At 40.8% G+C, this 17656-nt stretch overlaps 1 protein-coding gene across 3 annotated transcripts in view; it reads right to left on the bottom strand.

Moving 5' to 3' along the window:
• Positions 1-17656, bottom strand: part of nfyc (nuclear transcription factor Y, gamma) — a 42462-nt gene that overhangs the window by 9194 nt on the left and 15612 nt on the right. For all 3 annotated transcript variants that reach the window (XM_007894973.2, XM_042338808.1, XM_007894974.2), the window contains exons 3-8: positions 16021-16151; positions 14255-14326; positions 11737-11850; positions 9868-9963; positions 3366-3536; positions 927-1001 (exon numbers count right to left, since the gene is read on the bottom strand). In XM_007894973.2, the coding sequence (XP_007893164.1) occupies positions 927-1001; positions 3366-3536; positions 9868-9963; positions 11737-11850; positions 14255-14326; positions 16021-16143 (651 nt within the window). In that variant the 5' untranslated portion in view covers positions 16144-16151. The remainder of the gene's footprint in view (positions 1-926; positions 1002-3365; positions 3537-9867; positions 9964-11736; positions 11851-14254; positions 14327-16020; positions 16152-17656) is intronic.

Below are 17656 nucleotides of genomic sequence, written 5' to 3'. Positions count from 1 at the left end.
AAAGACCAAGTCCATCTAGTTTGCCTTCCACTTTCCTGACGGTCGCATAAATTCCTCTGCAGTCGCATCCATTCAGATGAAGGAATTTGTGCAATATGTAAATGTTTAATGGGATGTCAACAAAACAGTCATGAGGCACTTCAACACTGGAGGAAGGGGCCTTGCCTCTGCCCTAAAGCAAATACCAACACCTCTCTCCCGTTCCGAACGCCTCTAAAATCCAGAAACCTAAATGCCAGTCAAGACTGAGATTTGAACTCTGTTCTCCTTGCAATACGTCCGAGTTAACTTGGGCTGTTATACAATTAAAATTGTACTTTGTGACGATGAAACTAGAATATAAAAAGAACTGGAGACTGAATGAAAGCGCTTTATGGACACATTCCTACTCCGAAAATTTGAAAGTGACCAGTTTCACTCAAGCAATTTGAACACTGAAAGACGCAAGTGGGAAATCTACAGAAAAAGGTTCATTACTGTAGTAGTTACTAAAATATGTGTGCACATATTAAAATTAGCACAACAGTAAAAAAATAATTCAAGTGAAATAAATGTTTAAAGTAAATTCTTAGGAAAAGTCTGAACTGTTGGCATGTTATCTGAACACATGTTATAAAATAATGGGATTGCAAATCAACCCTAGCAATATTTGAAGGGACCAGACATCCTAGCTTACAGGAAAGTCAATATGCATTTGTTTGGCATTGCATGAAGGTTCGACAGTGATAAGCACCCTGCCGTACAAACTATGTCTTTATAAGACACTGTATGCCTGCACGAAATACTGAAGAGTTTTTTTTAATGAGGGTTTTCTTTTCATAAATGTACTGCGTACTGTGTGTAAAGACAAGAAATCTATATAATGAGGTTTCAAACCATTTTAAGAAAAAACAGATGCACTACTGTGTTCCCACAAGATGCATTACCGTGATTGATGATGCTGTAGTCTGAGACTGCCCGACCTGAACTTGCTGTAACTGCTGAACTGCTCCTTGTACTACCTGTAAACGCAACAGATCAAACCATGAGTATGAACAAATGGAGAACAACCCCCCCCCGAACAGTACAACACATTCCGTGGGGAATTACCAAAGAATAAGCAAGTAGCAAAGAATTGCACACAGAAATAGACCATTCAACAACAACATGCACTTATATATTGCCCCTCACGCAGGGTAACATTCCAGAGTGTTTCATGGATCCATTCTAGTCTCCAGAAGATCCATTTGATGTATTCATGGCTAAATCCTTTTTAGTTAATGGGAACTGATCTAATTACCCTTTCTAGTAGTCTGTCCCACATTCCTTTCCTAAACAAAATTCTCCAGCATTTCCTATTAACTTTTGTTGCTCTTATTTCGAGGAATTAATTGGCTACTCATCTCATTGTTGCTTCTGGGCGGTCTTGGCAGAGATTAGCTACCATGTTTGCCTGTGCAGGATTCACTTTCATTTCTAAATCAACATTATTTCATAAAACTGACATTCCTACAGTGCCTTATCAAGCAGTCATAACATCTCAAAGTACTTTACATTATTTACTACAAGATGTAGTGACTGCCAATCACCCCCTCAACTCTCATTAATGCATTTTTTTACATCCAGGCTTGCCTACCCCAACAGTCTGCTCACTACCAGCTCTTCCCCACACAAGCTGTAAACCATTCAGAACTCAGAACTAGTGTCCATTTCTGCACCAGGCTCTGTGAGCCTACAAACCCTATCCTCGAGTTCAAGGTCCTTCAATCCCCTCACAGTCCCACCCAACTCTATCTTTGCTATATCCTCAAACCATACCAACCTGGCCACACCCTTTGCTCAGCAGGCACAGGTCTGATGCCTTCGTCTCACCCAATACGCCCCACCATCGGCGGTCAGGCTTTCAGCTGAACTTTCCCCACTCTCTGGAACTCCATACCAGAATCACCTTTCCCCTCCCCCCACAGTCAGCTTCCACCCCCAGCAACTACCTGAGGCAATGCAGACTGAACCAACACATCATACAGTTTCATTACCTAGTCGTCAACGCATTTAGTTAAGAAACATTCAACAGTCTATATCCCAATGATTCAGTAGCAGAGTTAAAAATACCCTGAAGAATCATACAGGAAAGTAATTAAAACAATGATTTAAACATAGCTATGACAAGCGGCATTGCTACTGAAAAGACCAATAGAACATTGTGGGTGAGCACTGCGACCAAACAAGGAAACAATTTAAACTGAGGGGACCAATTTGTCCAATGGAAACACAATAGAGATGCTTGGTCTGATCCATTCATGGTTAGACCCCAAAACTATTTAATAAACTATTTCATATTGTTCACTTGATAAATAAAAGATAATTCTTGCATTTGATATAGCGCTTTTCACGTCTTCTAGACGTCTCAAAGCGCTTTACAGAATTTACTGTAAAGTGAATTGACTGTATATTTGGGGTGAAACGTGGCAGCCAATTGCGCACAGCAGTGTCCCACATACAGTTGCGGATTGAGTGACCAAATTACTATTTTTTTCATTTTTTCTTGAGGGATTATCATTAAGTGTGTGGAGTAAAGAAACTTGCCCAAGGTTTCTCCCTGCTGGGAATCGAACAAAGGTCTCTTGCCTGCGAGCCGAGTGCTCTAACTACTGAGCTACAGGACTCCCATCTTTTAAGACAGGCAAATTGCAATGACAGTCAGCATCGCAAATAAAACTCACTGAAATATCCCAGATAAAATTTACATTTCACTTTCGTTAAGTACCCACATACTTTATTCTAGAGATCCAGTTAACTTAAGGCCAAATGAATATCTAACAATAACAAGAAGCAGCAATCAGTTTCAACAGATTCAAAGTTATCCTTAGGGAGCAGCAACATTCCTCTTGATGTTTGCTTAAAAAGACTTTATTCCAAGGAACAAAAATTCACCATTGATCACAAAATACTTTTTCATTAAATAGGACTGAGAAGAGCTTCCATCACCAAGTCTCAAAGTCAATGAGATGCTTGATTTCAAGCTAATATATGTTTAATATTAAACAGTTATTCAATGAAGAAAGAAAAAGCAAGGAGGAAAGGAGAAAGGGAGCGAGAGCGCGAGACTATTGGGAACATTGATACTAAATAAGCTAAAATTGAAACTAGGGTTGTGAAATTTGTGCAGAATAGAATATTTAACTAAATTCACCACATTGTCAACACTAAACGAAACATTGAACCAATATAATGACCCTGAACACTTTCCAGGGTTGGGGGAAGAAGGGAGGCATCAACAATGGACAGTAAGTAACACGCGTGATGTACAGGGGTAAAGGTGAGGTAAAGGAACATGCTCCTTTGTCAATACGCTGTTACACTTCAGCCCACTGCAGGCATCTTACCTGCCCCTGCTGGGGCTGTCCTATGATAATCTGTCCCTGCTGGATTGCCGTTCCCGTTGTGGCCTGTTGTCCTTGCTGCTGGCCCTGGACTTGTACTGTTGTTGGCTGCTGGGCAAGGGTGAAGTAGTACTGCACCTGCTCGGACGTGGGAACGGTTTGACGGACTTCCTCCTGACAGGACAAAAGCAGAGTCAATGCAAAGCCAGGGTGTGCAAATCAGCACTCAAGAGTGAGCATACAAAAACTGTGCAACAGGACAGAGCACAACCTGCTGAAAAGGGAGAAAATACATCTAGTCTCCGCTGGGTATTCTACTCGTGGCAGTAATGAGGAGATTCAAAGAGCAGCCCTCAAGTGTATTATTACTACCACATTTGATATAGCAAATTTCACACGGAAGTCTCAAGTACTTCACAGGATTATCTTGAGAGTGTCGTGATAGTATTTTGTAGCAAACAGACAATATTATATTAGGTGGAAGAGAAACAAAAAGCATGTATAATGAAATGGATTCTACTTTGAAACAAACTGTGTGTCAGGCTCAGTGGTAGCACTCTCATCTCCGAATCAGAAGGTTATGGGTTCAAACCCCATGACGGGACTTGGAATCACAGTCTAAACTGACACTGCAATGCACTCCAATGGGGTGTGCTCCACTGTAGGAGGTGCCGTCCTCCAATGAGACATTAAACTGAGGTCCTGTCTGTCTGTTCAGGTGGATGTTAAAGATCCCATGGTGCTATTTGAAAAGAGAAGGGAGTTGTTCCCGGTGCCCTGGCCAAGAAACCAACCCCCAAATAAATATTGGTCACTCGCTCCATGGTTGTTTGAGGGATGGGATAAGGGGCTGTATCAAATGCAAAGAATATTATTATTATACTAAACTGATATTGCGATCCTGAATATTAGGGGAATTCCAAATAGAATTTGCATCAGTACTGTTCTCACTTATATGTGTCTGCACTTCGCAGTGTGCTCTGACGCGTATTATGAAGTGAGCTTATACACATTATGCAGAGCAAGGTGGAAGGGACTCCAGGATGGAGTTCCACAGAACAAAAATAGCTGAAAGTTCGCCTACTGATGATGGGGTGGATATGATGGGAGGACATGAAGCAGGGGGTTGTTGAGTGGAGGGAGCAGCAGGTCAGAGAGCTAGGATGAGGTGAGCATGAGCATGAGAATTTGAAAGTGAAGACGATGATTTTTAATTCATTGGGGAATAGGAAGTCAGTGGAGCCGGGCAAAGGTCGGGCTCTACGACTGGTGCGGGAAAGGACACCGGCTGTGGAATTCTGGATAGGCTACAGCTTGTAGATGCAAGCTTGTAGCTTGGAGATGCTGGGGAGCCCGGCGCGCAGGACGTTGGAAGGAATTAGGAAGAAATCCAGTTAATGAATACCACAAAGTTGAACCCCCGTGTCAGTTCCAAGGCTGCTGTGCACCAACAGTTATGAAGTACTAAATCTGCTATGTAATAACTGGGACACCAGCAACAGATACAGTACAGATCTTTCTCTCTCGTTAGAATACTTAGAACTGTGCTCCAATTACTGTGCATACAAAACATTTCGCCTTCAAGCTTACTTGGAAGTGAAGGATGGTTTAAAGATTTTAAAATACCAAGTTTCAATTTAACCATCCGGGAATCTCCAGGTACCTTTAACCTTTGCTCTGTAAGCTGAGTGCAGCGTCTTTCCTATATACAATTAAGGAAGGAGTATAGAGAATGCAGCTTTACACTAGGAGTGTAGGTTTGCTAGGATGTTACTTGGGATAAGAGAATACGGCTACCAAGAAAACCTGGACATAATTGGGGCTTTTATTCCTCTGGAGATTAAGGCATTTGAGAGGGGACTTGAAAAGAGCAGCTTAAAATGATGAAAAGGTTTGATAAAAGTGAATATGATTAGCCTGTTTCAACTTGTTGAAGAATCTACAACAAGGAGGCTTAAATAAGATAACCAGGAGCAGATCTAACAGTTTGGGAGAAATTTCTTTACACCAAGGGTGGCAAAAATGTGGAACTCTCTGTGGTTGAAGCAGAAAGCACTATGCATTTAAGAGGGCACTCTTAAGACACAAGAGAGAAGGAATAAAAGTGGAATAAGAATAAGGAGGGAACTGGGATGGTTGGAGGCTCATGGGAAGTATAAATAATGGCATGGACTAGTTGGACACAATGACCGTTTTAATAATAATAATCCTTGCATTTAATATAGTGCTTTTCATGTCTTCTAAGTATCTCAAAGCGCTTCACAGAATATATTGTAAAGTGAATTGACGGTATCTTTGTGGGCGAAACACGGCAGCCAATTGTGTATAGCAGTGTCCCACAAACAGTCATGTTGAGATAATATTGAGGTCGTGATTTTGGTGTAATTCTATGCAAAAAGGAATAATACAGTTTAAACAGGGAAAATGGACACAAAGCTTTATATATTGGATATTTGTAGGCAGTTACTGCAATTGTACAAGTGAATTTTCCACCGATTCACTCCACTGCCTCTCTTAAACCCAAATAATTCTTACTGTACACCAGATTTAAACCAGTTCCCGAGACTCCGTTAAGATCTACTCGAGCACCTTGCCACGTGGCTGCTGCTCCATCTGTGCCAGAATGAGTAAGCATCCTCCTCCCAGCTCAGCTACACCACAGCTGAGAGTGTAGGATGTTTACACACACTAGTGCACAGCACTGCATTGTCAGCTCGTCCCGTCCCGCTGCTCCTTCTGACCAGCTGTAAATACCAATGCCAAGATCTGCGAGAAAGGCCTATGGGTGTACATATCAATGCAATTTCTACTGTCCACAAAGCACAGGGAGAGAACCCCCCCACCCCACAAGATAGTAAAATTACAGCAAAAACAATTTAGATCTAGTGCCTTTCACATAAAAGAAACATCTCAAAACACTTTACTGGAAGAAATAATTAGAGATGAAGTGAATGTTCTGATGGAGGCAAATGTGGTAGGTGGCTTGCACCAGCAACAAACTCTATAAGGTGAGTAGCCAATAATGAAGAATTTGGTGGTGACCGAGAGTCACGGTAGAAAAGGTTATTTTCAGGCGGGACTTGAAAAAGGGGATCGAGGGGGCAAGGTGGAGGGATTGAGGGAGCGTGTTCCTGAGTTTCAGCGTGCGGTGGCTGAAAGCGCGACCTCCAACGGTGGAGCGGAGGGTGCGAGGGATGAGCAGGAGGCCGGTGCAAGTTGAGCGGAGGTGCCTGGTGGTGGATTGGGGAATGAGGAGGTCGGAGACGTAGGGAGGTGCCAGGAAGTGAATGGATTTGAACACGAGAGTGAGGATCTTGAAGTATAAACTAAGATACCTGGGAGGAAATCTCCACTTTTTCTTTGTAACTAGTGAAATGGCCCATTCCAGTAAGCGCAATAGAGAGCTTACCTGAGAACAAACATTTGCAGCAGCAAGCTGTTGGCAGTGAATGCACTTTGTTAATGAGAATTTGAATCTTTTTCTGACTTTCTCAGGCTCATTTCCCGTCTCTGTGCCCTCTCTAATCCCTGTGGGTTTGTTCTCGTCAGGTCTCTCACTCATCTTTGTTGGTTTGTTCCTAATAAAAAAATTTCTACGCACTTTGTTTTCCTTCAAATACATTGGAAGTTGGGACCGCTAAACAACCCTCCCTCCTTCTTTCTGTCTTGTTTTAAAAATCTCTTAAGTTATTTCTCTTTGGCGTTTTCTTGCTCCGGGAAGTCACTAACTTGCTCTTTCTCTATTTCTAACCCTAAACTGCGGAGTATAAATATATGTAGACTAACCTTTGCTACCAGCAATAAAACTGTGCAAAGTTGTGCTCATGTATCCTGAAACACCCTGTTTACATGTACCACAGTACTTTCGTCAATATCTCACAGGCTCCACATCCAAATTTTTGCTTCAGAGGCCCAGGCAGGTAAAACAGACACGCTGATGAATGGTATTCTATTGCAGTTAAGGCAACTTGGTCTAACACATGGCGAGCCCTTGGGAGTCTTTAGTAGTAAACTTTGACAGTAATGCATCTCACCAGCATTCCTTGATCTACTTCCAGGCACACTGGAACATAATTCCAGCAGATCAGCATGATATTACCAAGACACTATCATCAATTTAGATAAATTACCACGTATTAGCCCGAGTAGTTCCCATGTTAATGACTGGTACCAATATTAACCAACTGCTTCATATCACCAGCTTACTTAGATTAGTCCATATTTGCACCTGCAAACACATTTTTTTTTTTTTTTACGATGTCTACTACAGCAGGTTCAACAGGTTTATGAGCAGATTTTCTGCGGCAGTTTTAAATTTTTATAACGGATTGATTATAAATTTCAGCAAAGTTCTAAACAATTATGAAAGAACTGATTATCTGCACTAACTGGGACCAGCCCGGTTGTGGATAAGCAAACAGTTGGATAATTGGACAATGAACAAAATAAAAATTGGTAACAGTGCTGACTGAATAGCTGTTCACCATCAGTTATACTGTCACTATTGTACCGTGCCATGTCAGCCCTCTCTGTGAGAGTCTGAATTTTCACATCCATCTCAACAGGCATACAAAGGGAATAGTGGGGGTTGGTGGGGGGGGGGGGGGGAAATCAGCTGGATATCCAATACACATGGAAACCCATCATCATATTCAAAGAGTATCCAAGCCATGTCACCTCACCTACACATGGAAAGTCCCACATGTGGAATGGAATTCACTCTCTTCCTGGAGGGATGCATCTTGCTTATCTAATTTGAGTATTAAGTGCAGGTTAGCAAGAGCCAATACTTGGTGAACCCAGAGAGTGCATTGGGGTACTACTGGAGTTTAATCATCTAAAAACACATAGCTTGCCATTGAAAGCGCCATCTGGCAAGGTGAGGACAGGAATCTTAAATTCGACCTGGTGGATGAATCGACCATAGATTAAGAATGAGTCTCGTTGAAATTTAAAGATGGGGAGACCGACCTTTAAATTATGCAGCTAAAGTTACAGTAAATAGATTTTCGATTTTGCTTCACCAAGCAATGAAAAATAAGATAAGATTGCACTCAAAAGTAGACACATGGATTTCTTGTCACAACAGCAGCACGTCAATAGGAGAACCTGTATCTTTCCTTCTCATCTCCAGCTTTCATTGCGCAGACCAGAATTTTGTCCTGACTCACTGGGCTTAGTGCTGATTCATGGAATCCTAGAATGGGTTTCACTGATGCAAACGGCAGCCAACAGCTGCAAACATCTGACTGAAAGCCCTCAAGTCACCACACAGCTTCCAGTCAAGGATGTTTACAGCAGCACGACCTGCCAGTAATCAGCAACACGTGGACAGGTATGACACAAAAACTGACTCAACCCATTCAATGGTAGATAAAGCTTTCTGAATGCCTGGAGAAAAATAACCTCAATTGTTTGTGTATATAAATAATCGTATGTTCGGATTGTGATTCTTGAGATATGCTGAAGTTCCTGATACATTCTCAAAGTGGCAGCCTCACCACCATTCCCAATCCATGCTTTGTTATCACACACAAGGAGTTGTGAAAATGGTTCGGCGTCACAGTGACCCTCCCGCCACCCTTCAAGATTTCTCCATTCCTCGCGAAACGGAAATTTGACTTTTAGTAGCAAGATAACATAAACATCTAACTGAAAGTTATATTTGTCAGGTAAAGCTTTCAGTTAAAGATGTTTACATGACCTCTGCACTCTCAGAATATTTGGATGTTAAGAGAGCAACAGCCTCCTGGTACGTGCTGATCTTACAGTGAATTCCTCCATAGATCCCATCTATAGTATATACCCCCCGCCCACATCCATCCACACACCACCCCCCACATGCACGCACATAACCTGCCTCTCCACCCTGACATGCTGCACTGCAGACTGGAGTTCTAAGCTGGTTTTCTGGCATACACTGAAAATAGGATCCTTTACAATTTAAAAAAAAAGCTGAATCAGCCATTTTTGGTCTCTCAGAGCATCTGGAGATAAACAGGTAAATTCAACAGTCCACACAGACACCGGACAAGAACATAATTTGGGATTTCAAACAGCGACCGGTTGCGAAAGGGATTAAAAAAGAAAAATGGGGCAACATTCCAAGAGTTATATTTCTGCTAAAACCAAAGTGATCTTAGAATGTACTCCAGAAATAGTCTCACTCCATAAAAGAATAATGTTCAAGAACAAACTGTGTGGACTGGAACTTTAATCTTGTAAAAATAATGTTTCAGCCTTCAAAATGGAATATGGAAATATTTTTTAAAAATCCAACTTACTGCTTTACCTTCTCTAAGAGATAATAGGATGAGCATATATCTGAGAATATAACCATTTTGCTCACACCTTCTACCAACAGAAAATAGTTCCGACAGTTCTTAGAAATTGCTTTAAGGTGCTCGTGTGTGTGCAAACATCAATTCCAGACTTGAAGCCAGAAGCGCCATGCACTAGATATTTGCTGCATTTGATCCCCACACTAGCCCCGATCGTTCCTTACCTGTCGTTTTGGAGGCTTGAGCTCATCTCGGGGGACAATGTCAATCAGAAAATCAAACTGATCGAACTTGGTGATGGCCATAGCGATGTCATTCCTCTGTCACGAGTGAAAGACAAAGTACAGAGATGAACACTTCAGCAGAAAGAAACTAAACATATAGGCCGTGACACAAATAAGCAGATACTGATTCACTTATGGAAGGGTTAAGACCTCCTGGTTATACTCCGGCAACATTGAAAAGTTACATTTGTGAAATGTCAAATTATCGATTCACAGTTTACTGAGGTTGAAATTTCATGGTAGTTAAAATCTTGGAATACTTCGAAAATCAATCCAAGGCTGCTCCTGCTCCAGACAATTCGTGTGCCATTCTGAGGACAAACCTCTAAACTTTCCTTACTTTATACAGAAAAAGTTATTCTTGCCCCTAAATTAAAAGTCTTATGCATAAAGGGACACAACATTTTTGGATTCCCAATACTTCCCAATACTTACGCTGACTGTTATCTTCAGAATTTAAACAAGCTTTTTGGTTCCCGGTTGGACTGGAGAGAATGTGCTTTGACACAACCCAGTAATGTTACCATCTGCCCAGAATGACTGACAGCAATATTCTCCCACCTCATACATTCATAGGAACAGAAGACGGCCATTCAGCAATGAAACCTTTTCCACCCCAAATCATTCATGGAAATCTACAGCACAGGAGGTCATTCTGCCCACCACCCTTATGGGCAGAGCATTCTACAACCCAACTACTCCACAATGGTCTGTAATCACACTTTCCCCCTTAATATTGTATCTCCCAAGTTCTTCCTTTCCCCCCAGCCATCTATCACCTCTTAGACTTCAAATAATTCATAATTGTTTTTACTGCCACTAGCCATCATTAAAAAAAATACAATGCCAAAATAAAAACAATAGTTATAGTTAAGTCTTGAAGCAAATTGAAACTAGGCTTTATATCAGTTACTTTTCCAAAAATAAAGTGCAATGCCTGTTTAAAGTAAGGCATTAAAACAGTACGTCACTGAACGCTTTCCAATTTAAGAACATGCACAGCATACTATATGAGACAGAGGCACTACATCTCCCTCTACACTGTTCCATGCAACACTCCCAGGTTAGGCACAGATTAAAGCTCCCTAAATACCGTCTCAGGTCATGTGCCTCAGCCCTAAACATAAACAACTCCATCAGTGTGTAATTTTCACTTCCAATACCAGCTAACCTGTGGCCAGAAACTGAAATGATCAATTCATTGTCAAATTATGGGCCATTTTGTGTTGGGAGCCCATACCCATCATGAACAGGATTGCAATTGCCAAAACCGATTTTAACATAGGACCCTTACAGTCAGCAGACACTTTTATTCCTTCAATCTGGGCCTAGATCCAAACCCAAATCCCAGAGGGGATAGGATTATGTACTGATGCATTGTTCCACAACAGAATTTGCATTTTTAATCTCAATGGTTCAAACAAATAGATTTAAATTAATGCTACAACTGGGTACCTTGTGCAAACCAAAAGGAAGTTTACAACAATGGATTAAGGGTTAAGTACCTTACTCATGATCCCAGACCTATTGTGATTCCCTGTTCATGGGTTTCCCAGTCTGTGCAACAGTAACTTCATTTACATAAGAGCTAGCCTGCTGCCTTAGATCGTACTGGAAAGCACAATTTTCCACTATTAACTTTCTATATTAAAAGAATTTATTTCCACAACTTTCTTCCTTGCTTGCTTTTAAGCTCACCCACGATTAATTTAAGCTGTTTTGCCTGACTGGTGAGCCCAGTGCAAGGAATTTCATGTACCCTCACGTTTTAGTGAAATCACAGAAGCATCTACAAAGTTTGGGTAGTACCTGCAGAGTCCTGCGTTTATTGTCCTCCGTATGTATCCACGCCCTCAGAGACAGCTCTGTAATGAAAATCTGAGCTGCTTTTGCAAACAACACTGGTGCTTCAGCGCTGATCATCTGCAAAGATAAAAGGTAAAACCGTGAGGTTACATCTTTGCATTCCTTTTGTGTGTCACCTTCGCTTCACTGAAAAAGGTTGATCAAAGTACTTATACTGAGAGTGCTGTACGAATGCTGTCTCCATAGGATTTGCACTTGCCTTTACAAAGATCCATCAATTGAAATAGCTTAAAGAATTCTTGAAAAGACTGATTTTGCTGTTACGAAGATCCAATTTTAAGTTTTGATATGTAGCACAACTGTCCCATGTTGGTAGTCTCCAGAGTATAAGGACAATAAAAGAAAATACCTGCTTAAGTAATTTTTCTCCGAGAAACTGCAAAAATCTTAAGAGTTGCATTAACCCATGTATCAGAGAAACTCTGAAATAATGGGCTCTAGCACTCCGCCCATAAATCTGCTTAATTCTGAAATCAATTAATCAAGCTTGTCAAAGATGTATTCAAAACAGACTCAATTTATATTTATCAATGAGGTGATGTAACCAGTTACTAACTTTCAACATTAAAAAATATGCTCAACTCCTCATGAATTATTTAAGCATGTGCCACCAAGTTATCATTATTCTTATTAGGTCCTGCAAAGCAAGGTTGTAGGTAACCCATCTGAAAATCTGTTACAAAAATATATTTAAGTGATTTGCAATCTCAAGAGTTGCAATTATTTTGTGTGCTATTCCTGAAGAAAGGAACATTGGATAGAGGATACCCAAGAGGTGTTTTAGTGTAACAAGTACAAGATGCCACCTAGCTGTCATCTGTTCAAAACTGCAGTGAGCAACATTTTCACAGTGCGCCCAAGGACATATTTGGGAGAAGAGCAGGGAGCTCTCCCAGTAACCTAACTAATGTTCCTCCATCCCCCAAATTGATCATTCATCTCCGCTGTGCATTAGACATTCTTGCCACAGATTAGCCATTATTTTGTCTACGTAAAGGTTATTCCACTTCAAAGTACCACATTGAGCGAATTGCTTTGCAACATTTCAACATCATCGGCGCCATATCAAATGCAAACATTCTGCTGCAATAAAGATGATAAAAGGACGTGAAATAGAAGTCCAGCCAACTCTTTGTTCTTATTCACAGTATATTAATGTCAGAGTAATTTGGGTTCTGGATTCATCATCTTTGAAGATTAGTGAATGGAAAATATTGCATTTATTCCGAACCCTAGCTTGGGTTTGAAACACTGATTGTCCAGCGCCTTGGGAGATCCTCCCGACATGAAAAGCGCTACACAAATGCTATTTTTTTGTTCTTGCTGCATTTGGACACCATAAAATAATCTCATGTGCCAATAATTTTAGAATACTTAATACTGGTGTTCTGTCACTATATACTGCTTAAGTATTCGGAAACCACCTTCAAACTTTCTCAAACACGACTAATGCAAATACTGGACTTGATACAGAACTAAATAGCACTATTGCTTCAACTGTACAATACTGCCCATCAGCCCTTCACACCTCTACTCAAAACATGACTACTCAATGGCTATCCAGAGTGGAAGCTAGAGTGTTTATCTCAAAGTCACTTCCAGGCATGGTATGATGCAAGCAGTCAATGGAATGCACATTCCAGGTGTTTAAGATCTTGTTGGGAGAGCCTTAGAACGGAAGTGCACTATTTTTCAGAAGTGTGTGCATCAGCTTGGCTCAATCGGGACTTGGAACCCTTATAGTCTAGGCTGACAATCCAGTGCAATCTTTGTCCGAGTTGTCCTTTGGATTAAATTTTAAACCAAGTCTGCTTGTTCACATTGATATTAAAGATCCCATGGTACTATTGATGACTATTTGAAAAGAGAAGGGAGTTTCTTCCTGTATACTGGCCAACAATCCCCAGATAAAATTGTTCACTCACTTTGTTGTATGAAAATTTACCACGTTCACCCACTAAATACAGTAACACAACTTTACAGTATATCCTGTGAAGCCTTTGAGATATCTCGGCAATGTAATAAGGCGCTATATCAAATATAAGGATTGTTCTTTTCTTTTGCCCCCACCCTTTGGAACTTCATCTGCAGTCTCTCCGCCTCGCCCCTCCCTTGCCTCCTTCAAGATCCGTCTCAAGACCCTCCTCTTTGACCATGCCTTTGGTCACCCTCCTTCCCCCCCTGCCCCCCCACTCTCCCTGATCCCGACCACCAGCTCGGGTCCGAAACACTGATTGTCCAGCGCCTTGGGATGTCCTCCCGACGTGAAAGGCACTATACAAATGTAATTTTGTTGTTGCTTGTGACACCGATCGGCCTGCATGCTTAGCAAGAATTTAAGGTTAATGTCAGGCAATAAAAGAAAGGACAGGAGTGTGTTATGTGCTGCAGCATAAATGAAGAGATTTGGCTATGCCACAGAGAGAAAAGTTATTGAGCCCAACAAAAAGGATCTCTTTACCTTTACATCCTCATCCAGCTTCATAATTTTCTTAATGCGAGCCAAGGGGAGATCCTGGACCTTGAAGTCATTCTGTTAGATCAAAGTTTTAAAATCCACAAAATGTTTACATTTGTTTGCTGGAAAACCCCCATACACAAAAGAGTAAATTCTTACAAAGCTGAACAGTAATTACTTCAAATAAAAGCAACACTCCTACATTAGAATCTTGATTATCGAGTCAATGCTATATTTTGGATCAAGACAGTGTCAAAGATGTAAAACCTTAAATTGCAATAATGAAAGACAAAAGCAAAGCATGTAATGTGATTTAAACTTAATTGGAGAAAAAAATGTGGATTTAAAGAAGGAACAAGCTGGCAACTATTATACCAAGACTGTGTGCATCTTCAAATGAGGAACTGATTAGTGACTAAATGGAACAATTATTTGGAACATTGTCTTAACCCACAAAACCCACATTTCGTCCACAAAATATAGTCAATGCAGTTTACAGTACATTCTGTGAAGCCATTTGAGATATATCAAAGATGTGATAAGGCCTATACCAAATGCAAGGATTATATTACTTTATAACTCTCAGAGATGTGGATTTGAACAGCACAGCATGATACTCTCTGCAAAGTTTATCATATTCAGAAGAATTGTGACAGTCTCAATCTTTGTGGATATACGACCAGACACATGAGAACTACCCGAACAAAGATTGGTGAAGGAATAGAAATGAAAATGGTACTGGCAGGAAATTCTCTTCTGATGCTAGGGCTAATACTTATGTCATGACCGCAGACTTAATGATCTTTAGAGGGTCAAATGGCCTTTATTCCACCTCCACATTTCTTGCGTTCTGATCACATTGTTGAAATAAAAGAGATTTATTCTGTATCTAGTTATTTTATACATCAAAATCCATTAGCTTTAAAAGGCACTAGACAGGTGCTTGAAATAGAGAAATATTAGAGGTCATAGGGAGAGGGCAAGAGAGCGGGATTAGACCAGCTAACTCTTGTAACAAGCTTAATAGGCTGACTGCCCTGTTTCAGTGCTGTCACATTGCATAATTTTAAGGCAATTTTCTGAAAATTAATGTCAGTTGGAAAAATGTATATCACAGGCCTGACATTTCTCATAGTCTTGCAGACTTAAGACCAATACAAAATCCACTTCCAAAATAAGAGTTTAATAATTTTCCAAAATTCATCTAAGAGCATGAGAGATTTCAGGTATTAAAATGTTCAACACTAACATGTAGACTTAAAATTGCCAATTATCTGCAATGTGCACACAAGATAAATGTCTGCACCACAGAAAGCAGCAGAGACCCACGGCTTCTCACTAGTCTCTAGCAGATCTTATTAGTGATTCATCAGTAGGATTCAATTAAGTGCTGTACTTAAGCATAAATAAGACCTTTCAACCCAAAAATTGCAGTCACTCAGTGCATTTCACTGGCTTTTGTTCTGTACATTAGGTGACATCAAAATATCACAACATTAGTGCTTTCACAAGACTCAGAAGGAATTGTCAAATTTGTACTCGGCTGCCAATGCAGAATAGATATCCATTTTGCAAAATATAGTCCAGTAAGTGAAGGTTAAGTCTGAATTAATACTATTGCTTAGAAACGAGCTTAAGATGATGACTGTCTGGATGGAACTCCACCTGCTATATCCCGCATCGCAGAACTTCTGAGTGTTGATTTTACAATCAGTTACTTTCATGAAATTGCAACAGGTAAGTAAACTCAACAAAAGCTGAAAACATACTGGTGTCAGGTTGCGTATTTCTTCCATGGTCCGTGGCCAGAAAGTCTGGAGTAGTTGTTGGGCTTCACTGCTCCCACCTCCCTGCGAGGTTGTAGTAAATGAACCATCTCCAGTGGCAGACATTCTGAGACCTGCAGACAAATAGAAGCAAGAGGTTTTACACAAGACAATATCTCTAAAAATGTTTTTTTGGAAGCATGCATCCTGTGCATATCACAGGCCATCTGTACCTTTGAGTATGTGAATAATCAGAGACAAACATATCACAAACTACCACTAGTCTATATAGGGGGATAATATTAGGTATATAGTTCCTGCTGCAAGTACGTAGTGCTGAATCCAGTTATTCTTGAGCCTGTCATTTCTCTACCTTTAGGTCTTCCTGGACCAGCCACCATAACTCAGCTGAGTATGGTCTGATATACATTTCCTAGCCCTTTTGGCCAAAGACAGGGTGCAAAACAAACGCTGACCTGTTTTTCTCTGATGATAATGTGTGCGTCCATCTGTTTGATGGATGGACATTGCCTCCCCCAAGATACTTTAGCTTTCCTACTTTCCCATCTTCATTTGTACTCTCTATTCCCTAAAAAGAATCAGTCCTTTGGGTTAATAGACCAATCCTGATCTTCAATAATAATAAATTAATAGGATTATTAATATTCAGCCCAGCCTACCTATAAAATAGTCATTAGAATTTACGGTATGCCCTAAGATGCTCTAAGAGACATTCCCCCGATGACAAAGGTGCAGGTAATAATAATAATCCTGGCATTTGATACAGCGCGTTATCACGTCTTCAAAACGTCTCAAAGCGCTTCACAGAATATCCTGTAAAGTGAATTGACTGTATATTTTGTGGGCGAAACGCGGCAGCCAACTGCGCACAGCAATGTGCTACAAACCATCCATCGTGGATTGAGCGATCAATTTTTTTTAAGGATTCATTACCACCGGAAAAGCGATCTGCCAATCGATTAACAACCAGGTTTCTACTTAAGGCTAGGTAAACAGGTGTGTGGAGTAAGGAAACTTGCCCAACATTTTGCCCTGCCCAGTAATCAAACCGAGTTCCTCTCCAATCACTCACATATTAAACCAAACATTGTTAATAAACTACAAGACAGCAAGCAGGGCATTAAAACAATTTGTATAAACAATAACAGATATGTGTGTCAGCCTGGCTCAGTTGGTAGCACTCTCATCTCTGATTCAAAGGTTTGTGACTTCAAGACCCCAAATTCGGACTTGGAACTCAGAGTGCTGACACTCCAATGCAGGGTGTGTGCTGCATTGACTGAGGTGCCGTCATGAGGATCTGTTGGATGAGGATCTGTTAAAGATCCCATGTTGCTATTTGAAAAGAGAAGATAGTTTCTCCCATTGTTCTGGCCAACAATCCTCAAATAAAATTGGTCACTCGCTTCTTGGCTGTTTGTGGGATAATGCTGTGCGCAGATTCATGATCGTACTCGAACACAATATACTCAGAAACATTTGCAGTGTATCCTGAAAAGCGATCAAGGCAGGCAACGTGTACACAGTAGCGTCCTGTGAACAGCGATGATGTGAACGACCAATTTTATTTGGGGGATTGATGGTCACGACACCAGAAGACAGGATTTTAATCATTTGC

Source organism: Callorhinchus milii, unplaced genomic scaffold (genome assembly GCF_018977255.1).
Source record: "Callorhinchus milii isolate IMCB2004 unplaced genomic scaffold, IMCB_Cmil_1.0 Scaffold10, whole genome shotgun sequence".
Classification (NCBI taxonomy): Eukaryota; Metazoa; Chordata; class Chondrichthyes; order Chimaeriformes; family Callorhinchidae; genus Callorhinchus; species Callorhinchus milii.
The sequence above is the reverse complement of the archived record's forward strand: the minus strand, read 5'-3'. Positions and strand labels throughout refer to the sequence as shown.